Genomic DNA, 17,547 nt, shown 5'->3' on the forward strand with positions numbered 1-17,547 from the left:
CAACAAACATTATAACATTCTGCAGTGAAATAGTGTTAATTACATGTTGTCTACCTGCAAACAAGAGCATGTTTCAGAGGAACCAAAATACTGTGTAACTCAAGGACCGCGTTTGGGCAGATGTAGAGGGACGGCAGTCTAAAAGAGCAGTGACACTGCCTAGTGGCAGGTTGAAGCTGTTACACCTGAAGCAGCAGTCAGTGTCATTTTTAATAACAATACCACATCAAATCCAACATTAGATATTCACTAGCTTTTGATTCTCTGTTAAATTTAAAAAATAAAAAAGAAGAAAAAATATATACAAAATGCTAAGTTTAAAAAGTTCATATCAAGCCTTTTATTTGGTATACAGATATTCATAGATTTATACAGTATATATAGATATATGTATATATGTAACACATGTGCCACTGCAAAGTCACAGACAAACTTATTTTTGCTAAGAAAAGAAAGAAAAAAGAAAAATATATAATGTGCTTAATTTCAGAGTAGTGCCTAAAGCGCTTGCAATGAAAGATAACCAAAACCGGAATGATGAGGTAACTGCCAGGCAGGAAAACAATCACCTATAATGGTCGAATAATAATAATAATAATAATAATAATAATTCTACTGTAACAAACGGATCAAATAGGCAACTGAGAAGTATAGTGGCAGCATGGACCCTTAGTGTCAAACTAGAGAAAAGGATTAAAGTCTATAACATACATACACACAGAGTATGCATACAGACAGACAGTGCATAAACGTACAAACAGGAAGTAAAGTCAGTCACTCATGAGAGCAAAAAAAACTCTCAGATGTTGTTACTTTTGTCTGATACACAACAGAAACTCAGGCATGCTCCAGGACATCTAAAAATCTCCCTCACACACACAAAATGAAAATACAGTCATGTACCACAGCCCTGCATTATAGGGCTGACCAAACACAACTTGCACTTGTTGTGGTGCGTATACACATACACGCACACACGAACGCGCGCACACACACACACACACACGCGCACACGCGCACACACACACACACACCACTGCAGGATGGTGGGTCACTCACTGAAAGAAGTGACGACCAGCGTGCATGTACGGGTACAGGAAAGACTAATAGGAGGAAAAATGACGGACAGGAAAACAACTGAGCTAGAGGGAATTTTCAGGGAGGGTGATAGACAAAAAAGGAGGAGAGGGTGCTGCACATAAAGGCAAGGAAATGGTATTTGTTTGTGTGTTTGTGTGTGTGTGTGTGTGTGTGTGTGTGTGTGTGTGTGTGTGTGTACAAGCACGCACGTCTATCATTATATCAGGAGCAGGCAGTACTGAACGTGTCGGACAGACGATGAGGAGTGTGACTCCCTCATGTGGTCACTCTGAGTCTCTTTGGACCTCTGAGGCGTCAGCCCGACAAATGGGACACGTCCTGTTAGCCTGAGGACAGAGAGAGGAAACAAGTTAAGTTTTAGAGGTAGGTCATATTTTAAGTCATGATATAAAGCACACAAAAGGCCCAGTCCTATAACTGTACATTTTGACAGTGACTAAACTCACCACTGTACTTTCTCATAAAAAAGATTTATGCAGCGGATTTCAGCTTATTAAATTTTTCATTTGTTTTGTATTGAACTGTAATCCTTATAACCCACTTCACACAGAGGCTTTGGGCAATGCTTCATCCTTCAGAATCATAAGACTGTGTTATGATTAACACAAGAACTTGGAGATGAAGTGCCTCTTTTAGCGTTTTCAGTGGGAAATCACGTGTCGATGTGTGCAGACAGCTCCTTCTGATGTTCCCATCCTGGGGTTAAGTGTGGTTTTCAGATTTCACAGATGCGTCTGAGCTGAATTTAGGAACATTTAGACACAGCCTGATGTTTGTCTCTGTTATCTGACAGATCTCTTGAAAAGTGAGATTCCCACCACACTTGTATAATTAAGAGGTGCCTGTGTCACTTCATTAATGTGTACTTGAACAGATGACAGTGAATGTGTCTTAAAAAAATAAGGTTTTCTCTAGGCAAGTTGCTGATGAAGACTCTAAATGCAGCACTGCCTGGTCACTTTGGCTTTGACTTGAACCCCCTGCCACAAAATGTGTGGTCAGTCTTGAAATCAGTGGTTTCTATATGTGTGCTACATGCAAACAGTGTGAGTCAGCTGGAGCCACAGGCAAAGCAAGGCAAGTTTATATATATATATAGCACCGTTCAGACACAAAGCAATTCAAAATGCTTTACAGAGGTATGAAATACATTAAAATAGAACATTAAGATGAAATTAAAATAGTATTTAAAAACAATAAAAACACATTTGAATAAATAAAAATAAAAATATTTGGATAAATCATTAAATCAGGTAGGACACTATAGGAGGATACTCACCCTCAGCCACTTGTCGACACATTTTCCGTGGAACTCGTGGCTGCAGGGCAGGACTCGCAGCAGTTGGCGGGACTCAAAATCACTCATACACACCACACACCTGCAACACAACAGGTATGATCATGCAAAGTACGGCAACACAGGAAATCTGTTGTTTAACACATTTTCCATGTGACACACAGGGCGTTAAAGCTGATTTAGTATAGAATATGTTATTTATAGGACTAAAAAAAGTTGATGTTCTATTGTGAGAGTACCGAAACTGTCTTTCACACACTTGAAGTGCTCAAGTGTGTTTTTAATCTATATTTTGAGAAATATGTGTATCAACAATTAGGACATTTTGCTCAGCATGTCCACCTCTGTCATTTAACTGCACAGATTCTGTACTTCATGCACGTTAGCTTCTGTAAGTAAATCCAGCTAAATCCTTTTACTGTGATCTAAAGGTGCTAACAGAAAATTCATTCACCATAATTCGCCCTCTAAGCCAGTGATGACCTTGTGGATGTAAAAGGCACTCACAGTGTTTGCTCAGACTGATGGTTATTTGGATTGAACCGATAGGAGGGAAGCTGTTCAATGTCTCCTTTGGTCAGTCCTCGGAGTTTGGCCTCTCCCAGACGCTCAGCGAGGTTCAGGAGGGCCTGTGGGAGAAAACATCAGCAACAGTAGAATAATCAGAGTCTGCATCCAGCAGACACAAATAAAGAACATATGAAGACGAACCTCATAATTTTCCACCTCTCCATCGTCTACATCCAGCTCTAGGCTGATCGCAGGACCTGTGGGCTGGACTGGCAGCATCGAACTACAAAAGAAATTTAACAGAGAATTATTTAAGTTCAGTTGATCAGAGAATTAAAAAAGCAAATTATGCAGCTGAGTAGCTAAGCTGTGTTTCAGTAGTTAGAGGACCAGTATGAAGTCTTTACTGACATCTAGTGGTGAGGTTACAGCCTGCAACCAACTGAATAACCCCCCCTCACCCCTCCCTTTCCAAGCCTGTAAGAGAACCTACGTGACCTTCAGGTCACCTAAAGACATGAAAGGCCCTCTAGATCCATTGTTTGGTTTGTCTGTTTTGGGCTACTGTAGACACATGCTCCCCATGTAAATATGAAGGGCTCATTCTAAGCAAATGAACACAATACAATTCTTAATTTCAGGTGATTATACAGTAACGAAAACATAATTAAGAATATTATATTCCATTTCTTCTAATAGATCCCCCTAGTACCTACAAACTGGTTCTTTAATTTTCTCTCAAAACTTTACAAAAAGAAGCTCTGATAGCATTTGGGACCAAGTTAAATAGTTAATGGCCCAAAAAAATGTTACTATTTTATCATCTTATTTAAACTATTTAATCTCGCCTTATATTTGTCTTGTATTCAGTATTTCACCAAGATCTGAAACTGCTGGATAAATATTTTTTTGAATGATTTCTTTGCTGAGGGCTCATGATCCAACTAATGTCTAAAGATCTCTCAGAAATTACTTATCTTGGAAAAGACTTTCAGTATCCACATCCAACAAAATAAAATGATCTGAACATATTTTAAACGTTTTTTTTAATTATCTGTTCTATTGTCTCTCTTTTGTCTTCTCCAGGCATGATTAATCAAAATAAATCTCAGAAAATCACAGATATCAACTTGATCAAATTTATCCTCATTTTATATTTTCATTAAGATTTGTGAATGTGATTGGGGTGAATTCTTTTTTTAGAACATTAATGGATTGATCTACTTACAGGAAGTAAGGCAGGAGGCTTGGGTGGTAAGGCGAAGGTGGCAGTGGCTGTTGTGAGCGGTACCGTCGCCCCGGGAGACGCCGAGGAATGAAGTTTGGATAGGACTAGGAGCGAGTGACAACACATACATGTTAGATAATTCACAGTTTTCATTTTTAGGTTGAAAAACAATTATATACATTTCATCTACTTAATCATTTGCTCACCACTCCAAAGAACTCCTGTGGCAGGGGGTCATGGGAAAGGAAGTGAAGCTGTGTGGAGTGTGGGGTGAGGGCTGGGTGGGTGGCGGGGGGATAGTGGAGCCCAGCACCCAGAGACAGGTGCTCTCCAAGCAGCTCCACGTCATTCTCTATCCTTTGTAATGGCTGGGAAAGCAAAGGAGAGATATGCTAAGATTGTTGTAATCACAGCAGCAGAAGCAAATTACACACAAGATAACATCAATTTAGGTGTAGATTATAATTATTATTTATTCAACTCTTCCCTTCAATTCTTCTTTAACTGCATTACTAATGTGCGTCTCGTTTTCATTTGTGGATTTTACTCTTTTTACCAAACAGTACACTATTCCTACAGTCCTGTTCAGACCTGGCATTAACATTCATCGTGGGTGATCCAATCAGAAATGGACAGCTCTAAGCGCATCAGTTCACACAAGCCACTAAAAATGCATCTCCATATGCATCTCAATTGACCACTTGTGATGGAATCTCATTTCCCCATTCTATATGTGAATAAACACATATGTGTTGTGGTTTTTTTTTAGCCAATCCGACTACAGACAGGGGAAGGGAGGGGCACGGAGGGGTTGAGCGAATAGTTGCGCTGCACACAACTCAGTGAAATAATGTTTTAGCCATTTGAAATAATATAATATATTTGGTTCATTATGAAACTGGAAGGAATAATTAGATTGTGGCGGAGGATGTTGCAACGTATTTGCGTTCACAAAAAAATAAATTACTTATCACTTGTACTTAGAACTGTCCACTTGAGATGGATGTTAATGCCAGGTCTGAACAGAGTCTAAGTGTTTGCAACTACATAAGGAGATGAGAGAAAATTGGTTCGACTCAAATGTATAAAATATGCATCACCTATTTTGCTTTAACATGGTAAAACACCTTTTTTGCTGCATTTTTATTCAGGAGGTGGAACATCGAAAGTGAAGAGTGGAAGATGCTGACTGACACACTGCATCTTCGAGTGGAAACAAGTTTTTGTTCATATCAAAAAGGGAAGAAAGCCTTTTTAAGACACGCATAGATCGTTAGACATCATCATCTTGTGAATTGAGACTTTAAAAATAAGATATTGTTCTTTCCTATATTCACAAAGGATGCATCTGATACCAATTTTGCTAAGGTTGAAACAAATCACAACGACGCAACATATGCATTCCTACTCACCGATCGTGCCTGCTGTGTCGGATAGGGTCCAAACTGTCCAGGCTGGGCCAGGTGAGGTGGGTGGTGGGAAAGGTGTGTTGGGGGATGGGGGAGGTGAGGAGGGGGAAGTAGGAAGGCCGGGTCACTGGACAGCAGTGATGGGAAGGGATAGGGCATCGGTAAGTGCTGCACAGAACAGGTCTGAATGACCTGACAAAGAAGGAAAAAAAGAAAACGCAAGATTAAATTTAGGAAGAAAGGCAAGTTGCAAACAGTATTTTTGAATACATCAAATGAAGAAAGCTCCTCAGTAAATGTGCAACTACACCAGCTGTAAACAATCTCTCACAAAAGCACGAACACACTCACGGGAGGAGGGACGCTGCAGACGGGATAGTGCTGTCCACTGAAAACCACCGAGCATGCTGGGATCTGCTGAGGGGCAGAGCGAGGGGGCAGGCCAGGTGGCGCTCCCGGAGGAGACACAGGATACGATACTGGAGCTGAACCCTAAATAATGAGATCAAACTCAACATTAAACATGCAGTCTATGATTTAAAGCTGAGCAGCTCTAACAGAAGACTTGGAACATCTTCTATGCCCCAACTAAACATTTCAATACCTCATGCATCAATCACTAATGTTTCTATCTGTGAGGTTTCCCAAAAATACAGGCTTTTTCTGAGATGATAAAATTCAAACTTTCATGGTAACAAACATCACTTTGGACTTTAAATTATGCTAATAAAAGGATTCAGCCTGGTTATGCATGTCTGTCCACATCTTTCATGTTTTTGATGGATTCAAATAACAAAAGGAAATGGAAAACTCAGTTTGATTAGAAAGGTCAATAATAAGATGTGGAACAAATTTTGAGGTTACAGAAGCATTTTGCATAAAAGTTATGCTTTTTCATGCTTTAACTGGCACCAGTGTGTGGATGTGAATTCTGACATGAACTTGGTTAAATTATAATTGAAGTGATTTTATTTCACTCAAAACACCACAACAACCTGCAGATTAAAATTGGGCCTTTAACAGATTTTGCAGATTATCAGCAAATGGAAATTGTTCCCATAAAATCCAATTAGTCATGTAATGTGTTTCACTCTATTTCCAGAAATGAGTCAAACATATTCACATGTTGAAATAAACAAAAAAAAAAAAAAAAAAAAAAAGTTGTATTTGTGAGTATTTCTCAAATCCTGGACATGATGCTTTAAACTAAAAAATAATTTCTGGTTGGCTTTCCGAAGGGATCGAATGATAAACACCACAGTTTCTCAAGGGTAAAGTTTCCATTTTGCCAATAAAGTTTCCTCCACCCCAGCCAATTTAAAAACTTATTTCACTGAATCAGCCCCAATGGAACTACTAGAACTAGAATTACCGCCTCGTGGTTGCATGCCTCTGCTAACCAGCCAAGTTGCAGGAAATATGGTCACAATCTCCCCTTCCTGTATTACATCATTGAGTAATGGCTAGAGCAGTTTTTTCAGAACATTATGATGTCACAGTGAAGTTGACCTTTGACCATTTGGATATAAAATGTCATCACCTCTTTGTGAGTGTTTCTCATTCTTGTGCAGCACGAGGAAGCGACAACAATGTGCAAGAGGATGACGACCTTTGAGAATCACGCAAGTCGTGTTCTCATTTCTGAGGCCTTACTAGAGTAATTTCAGTCCTTTCTAAACTGCATGTACACCTCACTAACAAAGAACTCACCTGCTCATGGAGGTCAAGCACCACACTGCTTTGTTGCTGGGATGGGTGAGGGTGTGGGTGCTGTGGGTGGGCCGCAGGGTGCAGCAGCCTGGGCGACAGGTTCGGTGACTGGTGGAGGGGCCTCGGGGAAGGGTTTGGGGGATGGTAACCTGGGCGCTCTTCAGGCCCGGGCCCCGGCCCAGGCCCAGGCCCTCGGGGTGGTTGCTGGCTGTAGGGTGGGTAGCCCTGAGGAGGAGCCTGGTGGCGGTAGTTTTCATCCTGGTGGCCTGATGACAGACCGTGGTGAGAGTGCAGGTGGTGGTGGTGATGATGGTGGGCGTTGGGGTGGTGGTGATGGTGGTGGTTGTTGTTGTTGCTGTTGTAGTGGTGGTGGTTGTTGTGGGCGTGGTGGTGGTGGCGGGTCAGGCGGTCTCTCCGGCCACGCTGGCGTCTCATTGGAGGGCTGAGGTGGAAGAAAGAGGGGAAAACTAAAGAAGAGGCAGAAGAAGCTACATTGTCATATGCATCGCCATAAATACTGGAGCTGCCACCTACTGCAAAATGTTTGAATATGAATTCCTGATTAAGGTAATATTGACAAAAAGCAGGACAGAAGAACAAGACTGTATTTTAACCGCAGGTTTTCTGCCTTCAGTGTACTACATACATGTTCAGACTGACTTAAACATCATTACTGACTGAATGGGACTACTGCACTGCACTGTGATTTATAGTTCAATATTTTCAACCATTTTGTTTTTGTGTAAGCTTGTCTGGCTCACCTGGTTTAATAAATGCAAATAAATGTTTGGCTGCATGTAATGATTATTTTCATCATCAATTAATCTGCTAATTATTTTTTCAGTCAATCAACTCATCATTTGGCAGAAAAGTGAAAAGGATGCCTGTCACAACTTTCTACATTTTGTCTGACCTATAGTCTAAAACCCAAAGATATTCAGTTTACAGTGATAAACAACAAGAGAAAAGTAGCAAATCCTCACATTTGTCTGGGAGTTTTTCAGTCTGGGAATGTTGTGTATTTTTGCATGAAAAATTAATTAAACAAAGCGATGATTAAAATAGGTTCAGAATTATTTTGTGAAAGGCAACTATTCTATGACTAATCATTTCAGCTCTATTTCAGTGATTTCACAAGTGCCTAACTGACAGTATCAGATGACAAAAATTGTAATAAAAATCCTGATAGATTTCTATCTATTTCTTTCTAAAAAACATAATTTTTAAGTTACAGTTCCTCAAATCCTTCTTCTTGTTTTTTTCATATCATTTTTATTTGAACACGTTTATGTTTTTAGACTGACAGGAAAAGCTACTTACAGTTTTTCTCAGTCGCTTTGGTACATTTCTCAGATCAGAATTGAAATTCTCAAAACTACTTGTTCAATCTTCACATCATTGTGTCACTTGTGCACATCAAAAAAGCAGTTTCTCATTTCTTTGAACAAGTTGCAAATGCTTTGGTTCATCATGCAAATGATTATGTACAATTCTCTGCTGTTTCCTACATTATCAATTGCTTATGTCATGTTGATCAAAATGTATTATAATGGGTCTCTGTGAATAGTCTCACCCCCCACAACATTTAGGCATTAGTTCATCGCATAAGTCTTTACATGCAAAATGGTTGAACAAGTTGTCATAATATGTCAAGCATATCTCTATACATTTCCATTAGACTTTTTTTTCTAAATCTGTCCTGAATTGGTAAATTGCTCCCAGGTGAATCTTGACTTTCTCTAACGAAGGGAAATATGTGAAGCGATAGATCAACGAATGATCAACCAGTTTTCTGAAATAGCTCAAAGGTGCATCTCATGAACCATCAACTGGCAAGTATATATATAGCCGGAGCACAACACAATGTTACAATGTCTGACAATGGAACGACAAGGAATTGGACGGGGTCAACAGCCAGAGAGAAGAAGAAGAGGAAGAGGAGTGAGGCTGCGTGGCGGAGGAGTTGGGAGGCAAAACAGAGGAAGAGGCAGAAGAGGCCGAGGACATATGCGTGTCCCTGATGAGATAAGAGCCACACTTGTAGACCACGTTCTCAATCATGGGCTTACAATGGCCGAGGCTGGTCGAAGGGTGCAGCCAAATGTTGGGAGAACAACTGTGTCCTCAATCATTCAGACTTTTCGTCGAGAGAGCAGGTATGTAATCTAACAATAGGAACTGTACTGTAATACTGTAGACTTTCTGTAATGCTTCATACAATATTACAGTATTCCACTTGCATTTTACAATATACAGTAAGTATATTTTATACAGTGACATTTTATCTTACTAGATTTTGTGTTTTGTATTACTATATTTTTCCCACATAGGACTTCAAGGCAACTTCACAGGGGTGGCAGAGGGCCCCTTTTCACACCTGAACAGGAGGAGGCTATTTGCACCATGGTTGTAGAAAACAATGCCATAAGACTAAGGGAGATAAAGAGTGCCATTATAGAGGACAACAACATCTTTGAAAACATCCAAACAGTCAGCATCTCAACCATTGACAGGGTGCTGAAAAGACACCAAATGAATATGAAGCAGCTGTACACTGTTCCATTTGAAAGAAATGGTGAAAGAGTGAAGGAGCTGCGCTACCAGTATGTACAGGTAAAACACGTATGAGCATGCAGTAACTGTACCTCACAGTAAACAGTACAACATTGATATACATTACAGTAAGTGTGACCTTTACACATTTGCTATGGCTGTAGAAAAGAAGTTGCAATATGTGCTGTATACATTTGATGTAAATGTATCTTGTCCAAAATGAAAATGCATGTAATTCATAAAACTCATTCTGTGTCTTCTGGATATAGCGTATGATGGAACTGGAAGCAAGTGAACCACCGCACAACTTCATCTACATGGATGAGGCTGGCTTCAACCTAACGAAACGCAGAAGGCGTGGTCGAAATATCATCGGCCACAGAGCTACAGTTGATGTGCCGGGCCAACGGGGCGGGAACATAACCATGGGTGCTGCTATCTCTGAGAATGGTGTGCTAACGCATATTCCCATTATTGGGCCATACAATACAGAGCGTCTTGTCACCTTTTTAGACACTCTCTACAGGGATCTCATCCCTGAACAAGAGAGGGGTCAGATTGGAGATGACTTGCCAAAGTACGTGATAGTTTGGGACAATGTCAGTTTCCATCGCTCCAACATCATCAGGCAATAGTTTGCGACCCACAACAGGATGCTGATGGAGTTCCTCTCACCCTACTCCCCATTCCTTAACCCCATTGAGGAATTTTTCTCAGCATGGAGATGGAAAGTATATGATCGCCAGCCACATACACAGATGACCCTTCTGGCCGCCATGGATGCAGCGTGTGATGACATCACAGCAGATGCCTGCAGAGGCTGGATAAGACACTCTAAAAGATTCTTTCCACGCTGCATCGCAAGAGAAGATATTCGTTGTGATGTGGATGAGAATTTGTGGCCCAACAGACAGGAACGTCAGGAGGTGTAGGAAGACTGCACTGTAATTCCTACAGCGCTGCATGTACAGTTTTCCCTAAGGAGATTGTCCTATGTTCACATTTCTACTTTATTTTTGTTTTTTTATTTGTGCTATGCAGTGCTGTCTTTTTCCTTTCTGTATCACAATGACATGGTCTGTCAACAAATAAATAAAAACAGTAAAAGCGTAAATGTGAATCTTGTCCAGTCTCTTGCAATCAATCTCCCACATACACTAAGGTGTAACTAACAATTTACAATAAGTGTCATCAAAACTTTAGCCATAGTTTACATCAGAACATCCCACCAGAGACACTGTTATATTGACAACACGACTAAGCAATTTGACTGTCTTATCCGTACACAATAACACAAGGACTTGTCATCTGATGGCAGTGACATGTTCATTGACAGATATTTACTTTTGAGAGATGAACTAAAGATTTTGAGTAAGAGACTGGCTTTTGCAGGTAATCCATGGTGTTTTGCTATTTGTACGAATTGAAATTGAAAATTGAAATTCACTTACTGTTTTGCAAATGTCGAGGATGATTCAAGAAATGAACCAAAGCGACTGAGAAAAACTGTAAAGATATAAATCTGGGATCTTGTAATTCTTTGATGGGAACTTCTCATTATTTTTTACATTTAATTGGCTGAACATTTACCAGCTTAATAATGAAGATAATGGTTATGTGTATTTTGGTCACACACATTAACACACTTACCTGCGTCGGTTGCGAACAGGTGTGTGGCATCTCTCTGGCATGTAGTGGGGGTGTGGTCTGCGACTTGGAGGCAGCTCCCAGGGGCGAATGGGAGAGGAAGGAGTAGAGGGGGGGGCAGAGCTCAGATCCAACATGGACTGCTGAGAAAGACGCTGCCTCTTGGGGCTTGGGCTGTCTTCCATCTGCACAGAGGTGAAGGAGGGGGAACCAGAGGAATGGTCGGTCAGGAAAAAAGAAAAAGGGGACAGACAAAAGGAGAGAATGAATAAGAAAGAGACACAATAACTTACAAATCCTATTCAAACCAGGATCAAAGCAGAGGTAACAGGCAGTGGTCATGTTTCATACTTACTTTGTCCCGATCCTCACTGCACACATTATCTGGATGAAAATGTAGCACTCCTCCTGCAGGCCACAGAGGAAATAAAAACACAATCAGATAAGAGAGCTAAGAAAAACAACATCACAAGACACATGGACATAAGCTTGCTTAGCCAACAGAAATACAACCACACCAAAAAACACACAAGCAGCTGGTTGCCTTTGATTTCTTTTTCCATTCTGAGACCACACTGGATGCCAAAAAGTCGTTATCTTGATGCAGCCTGGCTGGTTTGCTTGAACAGTTGAACAGTTAAACTGACTTACCACCACATTATCCAACACTGACAAGAAAAATGTGCATCTGACGTCTTGGTACACAAACAAGACTTACAGTTCCCTGTTGTCACTGAGTCTGTCTTCCAATCAGGCTTTTAAAATTTCCAGCTTTAAATGGTAAGACAAGAGAGGAGCCCATCTCTGGAAGATATCACGCTGGAACCATCCTCTCACAGACAAATCATTCTCTCTGATCTACCATGAAAAGCCTGCCATGCAGACTCACAGAAACAGACACACAAGACATCCACAATCAAACATGAACAACATTTCGGAGCATCTTGTTGGTTTTATGCAAATTGAAGCACACAATACATTGTTTGAATGGCGTTAATAACTTTTGCCTCTAGACATTGTCATCACTTTTCTGCAAGTTATTGTAGTGTGCTATCTAGAGGTGAAACGATTGATTGATTGATTGATTGATTGATTGATTGATTGATTGATTGATTGATTGATTGATTGAAAGTTAATCTGCAACCATGTTGATAATCGATGGAATTGTTTAAGTACTTTATTAGGCAAAAATGCCAACAGTTACCAGCTTTCAGCTTCTCAGATGTTACGATTTGCTGCTTTTGTCTGTTTTCTATCGTTGTAAATTGAATATCTTTTTGTTTTGGACTGTTGGTTTGACAAAACAAGCAACCTTTCACACTATTTTCTAACATTTTTTAGACTTGATTAATGGAAAAAAATAATTCACAGATTAATCATCAAGGAAACTAATTGTTAGTTGCAGCCCTAGTACTAGCCCATAAACTGAACCACCAGTGTACAGTACTCCCTTATCATTACCAGGAAGTCTGGGTTCAAATCTGTGTGTTGGCAAAAATCTGCTATGCTGAAGTATCCCTGAGCAAGGCAGTGAATCATTATTAGCTCAGCAACAACTGCTCAGTAGAATGCCTCTTGCCCATTTTGTTATTTGCTTGTGGTGGGGAAATAAGCAATAGAAATCTCTCTCCAAAGATCAATAGACCATCACAGAAAAGACTTATTGATATGAATGAGATTAGTGTGTCCAAAAATATTAAATAGTAAAAAAAGAGAAAAATCGTATCACTGCATAAAGCACTAACGCCATGCACATAATCTCAGAAAAACACAATGCTCTCCCAGCTGTTTATCTGACAGTCCACATGTGCAATCTGGATGCAGCATGTGCACACAGACATTTCAGCAGCTTAAGAAGGATGTCCTTGAACTCAGCTGACAAGAGTTTCCTCTAAGCAGTCCCCCAAAAACCTTTAATCAACAAAAAGAGGAGGAAAAAAAACTCCTCCTCCCATCATCTCTTTCTGTTTTTTCCTTCCATGCCTCCCTCATCCAAACAGCCCCTTCAGCCTCCTCAGAAAAAACAGATCTGAAAGAGCCCCCCCTTTCCCACCCACCCACCCCTTTCTTGTCTTTGTGACACCACTCCAGAGCCATGTGAAGTCTGCCGATAGTGACAGCTCAAAGACGCCCTGCCAGTGGCTGCGGAGACCAGAGGGACGGTTGGTTGACTGACTAGCCGACAGGAGGGCCAACACACTGGCTTACATCTTTATTCATCTACCATCCCTTTTTATTTAGACCTCATAGGGTCCGAGGACTCTGCCGCCCATGTGTTTTGTGCAGAACTAGGTCTGTTAATGCTGATTCACCCCAGGGTCCATAGGAAAGGGGATGGTGAGCCAGACTGGATGGGCTCTGCTGGCGAGCACACACAACCTTGTTTCCTCCAAGCATAGCTGCTGGGGAAGACTGACACCATTTCTTTCAGGAATGACAATCCAGTCAGGCAGTGTCGAAAACTTTGAGTATCAGCTGTCACAGAGTAGCAATTTTTCTCCTGGTCTTTAACTGAGATACAAATACTTGAACCATTATTTAGAAGAGACAAGCCAAAAAAATAAAGAAACAACCTATTTTACCCACATATTCTGTAGAGATCTCATGACAGTATTAATCTGTAAAAACTGGTTGCTATTAAGTTGCAATGCTGTCAGGTTGTGGGATGCAACACTCACTGTTTGAAACTGGGGGAGTGAAAGAGGAGGAGGAAATAAAAAGGAAAAAAAACTGAGGTAACACAGGGACACACATTTTAACACCCCCAAAACAAACCCTGACACTTTCTGCACAAAGTGATACCAAGGGGTGTAATACTGTGACACGTACAAAAACAAACAAGCACAGGCAAACAGAAAATCTGTAATGCACATCATACAAGCACAGCAGAACACGTCTCTCTCTCACACACTCTCACACACTCTCACACACTCTCACACACTCTCACACACTCTCACACACACACACACACACACACACACACACACACACACACACACACACACACACACACACACACACACACACACACACACACACACACACACAAGCCAACGATGAAGAGGCATGTGCAGCTGCTAAGAGGAATAAGGCAGCTCACACAGCAGGGAGATTCACTGGTTAAGTCATTCACACAAACCCCACTGTAGTCTTTCAATTTAGGAAGCATGTGTTTCTGTGTGCGTCCCCTATGTGTGGGTTATTTTGGGTGTTTGGCAACAGTGCTGCTATTACGACAGAGGCCCATTAAAAGCCTGCTTTCATTCATTCACTGCACTTTTTTTTGCCTTTGAGGGGATCCAATCTCGTATTACAGAAGGTTTCTCCGGTCACTTTCCAATAGCCAGCCATGGAAACCTGCTGAAGACTAACCAGACTGGTACTAACGTTGCAAACAATGGCAAGAGCCTGGGGTGCAGTCTCACTTTGATTTTTCTGATATGGCAGTTTAATTCGTTTCTTCCTCTTATTCTTTAAAGGTTTTAGTGAGTTTGGGTTGGGTAAGGAACTGTCGATGTTGTGGGCATGAAGAGTCAAATGAATCACTGTTTGACTGATACTGAGCAATACAAATAAATCTGATATGACAAAGTGAATAAACCATCAACTCTACTGTTTCTCTGGTTCTTTGTGTTTGGACAGTGCTTTAAAAGTACAACATCAATCTTTACTCTGCCCTGAATCACTGATGAGGGACCTGTTTGACTAGTTTGGGACAATATATAGCTTTGCACAGGCTAAAATGTAAGTTGAATAGCACTAAGGTTCATGGTGAACTGCTAGGATGACTGTATTACGCCAGCCTGTACCACAGCAGTGAGCGATCTAAAACAAAAAGATAAAATCACTATCTAGAAAGAGCTTTCGTTTCAAACAAATTCAAGGCTTGTGTCAAGGCTCTAAACTGCTCTTTTAATCCAACTCCTCTCATACACAGCTCTCGTAAAGACTGAAGAGTATGTAGCATGTCTACACCACGAGGCAAATGAATCTGTCCCCGATCTCCACAGGAGTAACATAATATGACCTGTGGGCCTTCAGCACCACCATCCCTGGACTATCCAAAGGAAAATTCTGCAGTGCTAAATTCCTACTGAGGGCCAGGATAATTTGCACTGCAAGTATTAGGCCAGGCAGTGACACACAAGACAGGAAGTTCAGGAACCTGGTGTGCCCTATTTACCTAAGTAAATGCTACTCAAACCTCTAGAGCAGAGCCTCTACTACATCCCCTGACATGACACATAGCTGTCCTTTCAAGCAACAGCTGGCAGTGAAAGCACCAAGCCTTTTAGTTAAATGTCTCAAAGCCTGTTAAGCTGCTAGTGGTCTGCCTGCATCCCTCAGGGGGTGTATCCTGTGTGAGTGTGTGTAATGATGCATCTAGCCGGGCTGCAGGCCCTGTTTACTGAAGCCTGCTTACCGGCCCCGGGGTGTCTGTGAGCTCCGTGCGAAGAGTGGCGCTGCGCCCCTGCGGACAGGTAGCTCCCCTGGGTGTGTTGCTGCTGGCTCTCCGGGTAGCTACGACCACCGTGGTGCGGCGCCCAGCCAGGGTTGCTCTGCTGCGGGTAGCTCACCCCTCCTCCGCTGGCGTTCATCAAGCTCCCGTTACCGACCGCGTTACCACTACCATTGCTTCCAACGCTGCCATTCATGCCGAAATGATAGAAGCCAGACCGAGACCGCGACCGCGTCCTCGGGGGGTCCATGGCTGGAGAGGAAGAGGAGGAGGGCGGTGGTGGATGGACGTGATGAAGGTAGGCTGGAGAGGTGGACGTCCAGAAACGGGCAGGAGCCTCCCTCTTCAGACCGCTTCTCTGCGTCTATATTTCCACCTAGTTACCTCTGATGACGACGGGTTACTGCGAGTGTTTTCTGGGACATTTAAAGCTGGTGTTTTAATATAATGAGGTGGGATACCTGGAAGGAGCGGGTTCAGGGAAGCACAGCCCTCATATGTCGCACAAGCAACATCTGCATCGACTCCATCCACTCTCCCCCGGCTATCTGTGCGGGTCAACTTAACGGAGACCGCTTTTGTATTTTATTACTTATGAACGTGCATAAGCTTTGAAATGTTCTAGTTAAATCGGCATGCGGTAAAGCAAAACAAGAATCAAAATACAGTTTAGTTATCAGTGGTTTTCGTCGTTACCAGAACAACAGCTGAGCAAGTCTCAGCTTCTCTATTGTCTTTTCACAGAGGACCACTGTCAGGCTTTTCGACAGTAAAATAAAGTATTTTTACAGGCATTGGTAACAAGCAGTTGGGTCCTAAACGAGTGAGTCCATTGCCGACGCATACATTAGCAAGTAACTGCAACTGAAGTTAATATCTCTGCCACCAAAAGCTAGCCAAGTTTAATACTTAAATCCCTGAACACAAGCAAGATGGCTAGCTGTCGAGCGTTAGCAAACTAAAGGAAACCAACCGCCCTGATAGCTGGCTGTGAAACAAAGTTATTAGCATTGGTTTGTGAACAAATTACAACTAAACTGCAACGGGGAGCCCACTGTAAGTAGTAAAGTTACACCCCTTTGCGTTGGCAAACTATACCTGCTCGTTCATTAGCATAATTTCGATTTTCCAGCTAGCCCGAGGCTAAAAGGAAGCGGGGTCTAGAGGGGAAAACAAGTCCAACAGTGCCGACATTACAAGCTAGCTAACGCCGCACTGTATCGATGTTAGGCTAGTCATTAAACGGTGCTAATAGCGGATTACCTCAGACCGCACGAGAAAGCAGATAGCTACCTTATCCGTCAAGTAAGGTGGACAATATTTGTCCAATTTAAATCCCCTCTCGCATTCGCTGTGTTTTCTCTGGTCAGCGGGGAGTGTAGTGGAGATCAATCAATGGGAGTTTCACATCTCTGCCGAGTCGCCCCCAATCGATCACAGAGAAACGTATCGCTCGGCAATAGGCTAACTCGCGTCATTGTTGTAGATAAATCACACAAACCCAAAAGCGAGGACATGTTGAAGTTTCTACTAAATCTGCAAAAGCGACTTTTATTTAATTGGCAGCGGTCAAGTTCGATTTGAAGTAGACGCTTGTTATCTGAGTTGACTGCTTCGGTCTGGCAAACCCCGG

The 17,547-nt window shown here is 41.8% G+C and overlaps 1 protein-coding gene across 1 annotated transcript; it reads right to left on the minus strand.

Annotated features, from left to right (window-relative positions):
- Positions 1-312: 312 nt before the first annotated feature.
- On the minus strand, positions 313-17,314 carry LOC130174008 (E3 ubiquitin-protein ligase RNF38-like). The gene is made up of 12 exons (XM_056383589.1): positions 15,879-17,314; positions 11,811-11,863; positions 11,459-11,640; positions 7,256-7,697; positions 5,897-6,037; positions 5,549-5,737; positions 4,343-4,504; positions 4,137-4,240; positions 3,110-3,191; positions 2,906-3,027; positions 2,381-2,480; positions 313-1,427 (listed from the first exon to the last, which is right to left on the minus strand). Exons 1-12 carry the CDS (start codon positions 16,162-16,164, stop codon positions 1,365-1,367), a joined length of 1,926 nt encoding a protein of 641 aa, XP_056239564.1. The 5' UTR covers positions 16,165-17,314; the 3' UTR covers positions 313-1,364.
- Positions 17,315-17,547: the final 233 nt, after the last annotated feature.

Source organism: Seriola aureovittata, chromosome 8, assembly GCF_021018895.1.
Source record: "Seriola aureovittata isolate HTS-2021-v1 ecotype China chromosome 8, ASM2101889v1, whole genome shotgun sequence".
NCBI classification, from domain to species: domain Eukaryota; kingdom Metazoa; phylum Chordata; class Actinopteri; order Carangiformes; family Carangidae; genus Seriola; species Seriola aureovittata.